This window comes from Apaloderma vittatum, unplaced genomic scaffold (genome assembly GCF_000703405.1).
Source record: "Apaloderma vittatum isolate BGI_N311 unplaced genomic scaffold, ASM70340v1 scaffold44637, whole genome shotgun sequence".
Taxonomy (NCBI): domain Eukaryota; kingdom Metazoa; phylum Chordata; class Aves; order Trogoniformes; family Trogonidae; genus Apaloderma; species Apaloderma vittatum.
This window is the reverse complement of record NW_009727531.1, coordinates 1-1,869: the sequence shown is the minus strand read 5'-3', so window position 1 is coordinate 1,869 and position 1,869 is coordinate 1. Positions and strand designations below refer to the sequence as shown.

The following is a 1,869-nucleotide window of genomic DNA, read 5'->3' as shown; positions in this document are numbered from 1 at the left end:
TCCTTGCCCTCTCTCCTCCTCGCTGTCGGCCCCGTCGCTCTGCCCCGTGATGCCGCCCAACCTCACCGGCTATTACCGCTTCGTCTCCCAGGAGAATATGGACAATTACCTGCGCGCTTTAGGTAACTCCACATCCCGCTCCTTCCCTTTTTCTCCCTTCTGTCTCCAAAAATGTCGCAAGTAGGGAAGGGGAGGAAGGGGTTTGGGAACCCTCTGGTGCTTCTGTCTGCGACCATCACTTTTGTGCTGTATTGGGAGGAGTTACCGTGTGTGGGGCTCCCTATCTAAAAGAATGGAGGAGCTCTGCAGGGATGCTGCTGGTAGAGGAGCCCAGGTCATCCACACATCTCCCTTCCCTCTGATCCTCCAGATATCAATGTGGTCCTGCGAAAACTGGTTTGCCTCTTGAAGCCTGATAAAGAGATCATCCACACGGGAGATCACATGGTCATCCGCACGATCACCTCCTTGCGGGACTATGTGATGGATTTTGACCTGGGAGTCCAGTTTGAGGAAGACCTGGGACCCGTAGATGGACGCAAGTGCCAGGTGAGAAGCCCAAACAGTGCAGTTTGACGGCAGAGTGGAGTGCACTAGAAGTTCAGATTAGGGGATATCCCGGTGGAAGGCAGCCCCATGGAGAAGGACCTTGGAGTCCTAGTGGACAGTAGTTGTCCTTGGGACAGCAATGTGCCCTCGTGGCCAAGAGGGCCAATGCGATCCTGGAGGGCATTGAGAAAAGTGTGTCCAGTAGGTCTAGGGAAGTTTTCCTCCCCACCCCTAGTCTGCACTGGTGAGACCACATCTGGAATACTGCGTCGAGTTTTGGGCTTCCCCATTCAAGAGAGAGAGGGACCTACTGGAGAGAGTCCAAATGAGAGCTATGAGGATGATTAAGGGACTTGAACATCTCTCCTGTGAAGAGAGGCTGAGAGAACTGGGGCTGTTTAGCCTTGAAAGGAGACAGCTGAGAGGGGACTTTATAAATGTATACAAATATCTGAGGGGTGGGTGTCAAGGGGAAGGAGACAATCTCTTCTTAGTGGTGCCCAGCAATAGAACAAGAAATAATGGGTTTAAGTTAGAACTTAGGAATTTCCACCTCAACATGAGAAGAAATTTTTTCACTGTGAGGGTGATGGAGCACTGGCACAGGCTGCCCAGAGAGGTTGTGGAGTCTCCTTCTCTGGAGACTTTCAAAACCTGCCTGGATGTGTTCCTGTGTGGCTGCCCTAGGGAATCCTGCTCTGGCAGGGGGGTTGGACTAGATGATCTTTCGAAGTCCCTTCCAACCCCGAACATTCTATGATTCTATGATTCTATGACTTGCTCAGATTTGATTCACGAACCAGTTGAGAGCCCATCCCAGAGCTGGTGTTCCCCTGTAGGTCCAGGAATAAGTGATTCTACAAGTAAATCACTCACAGCAAAGGGGCTGAGCACCAAACAGCCAGAAACCTGGTAGTTCGGGACCCTCTGGTGCAAAGCTCTGAATAGACATGACACCACCCCACTTGACAGTACTTTGTTGCACTTGGAAGCCAGAGGGTCACTCAACTCCCACAGAGAGCATCAGTCGCAAGGAGCCACCAAAGAGATATCAGATCAGGGACTGCATTTGAAAATGTGTCTGAGAGAAACCAGCAGCTTCATCACTGGAAACCTGCATTGCCAGGGCCCACTGGTCTTGGGACCATGTCTTCTTCTCCTTTTTTTTCAGACAACTGTTTCCTGGGAAGGGGATCAGCTGGTGTGTGAGCAGCTAGGAGAGAAGAGGAACCGAGGCTGGAGGCACTGGCTGGAGGGGGACCAGCTGCATCTGGTGAGGAGGTCTCCAGAGCAGCTTGCTAAATCCCAGTCGCAGTGGGT

At 52.0% G+C, this 1,869-nt stretch overlaps 1 protein-coding gene across 1 annotated transcript; it reads left to right on the top strand.

Moving 5' to 3' along the window:
- Positions 1 to 21: 21 nt before the first annotated feature.
- RBP5 (retinol binding protein 5, cellular) lies at positions 22 to 1,822 on the top strand (the record flags this gene model as incomplete). Its single annotated transcript, XM_009873691.1, has 3 exons — positions 22 to 122; positions 371 to 549; positions 1,721 to 1,822. Coding segments are annotated over exons 1-3 (354 nt in total), but the record flags the coding sequence as incomplete, so codon positions are not given.
- Between the last annotated feature and the right edge of the window lie 47 nt (positions 1,823 to 1,869).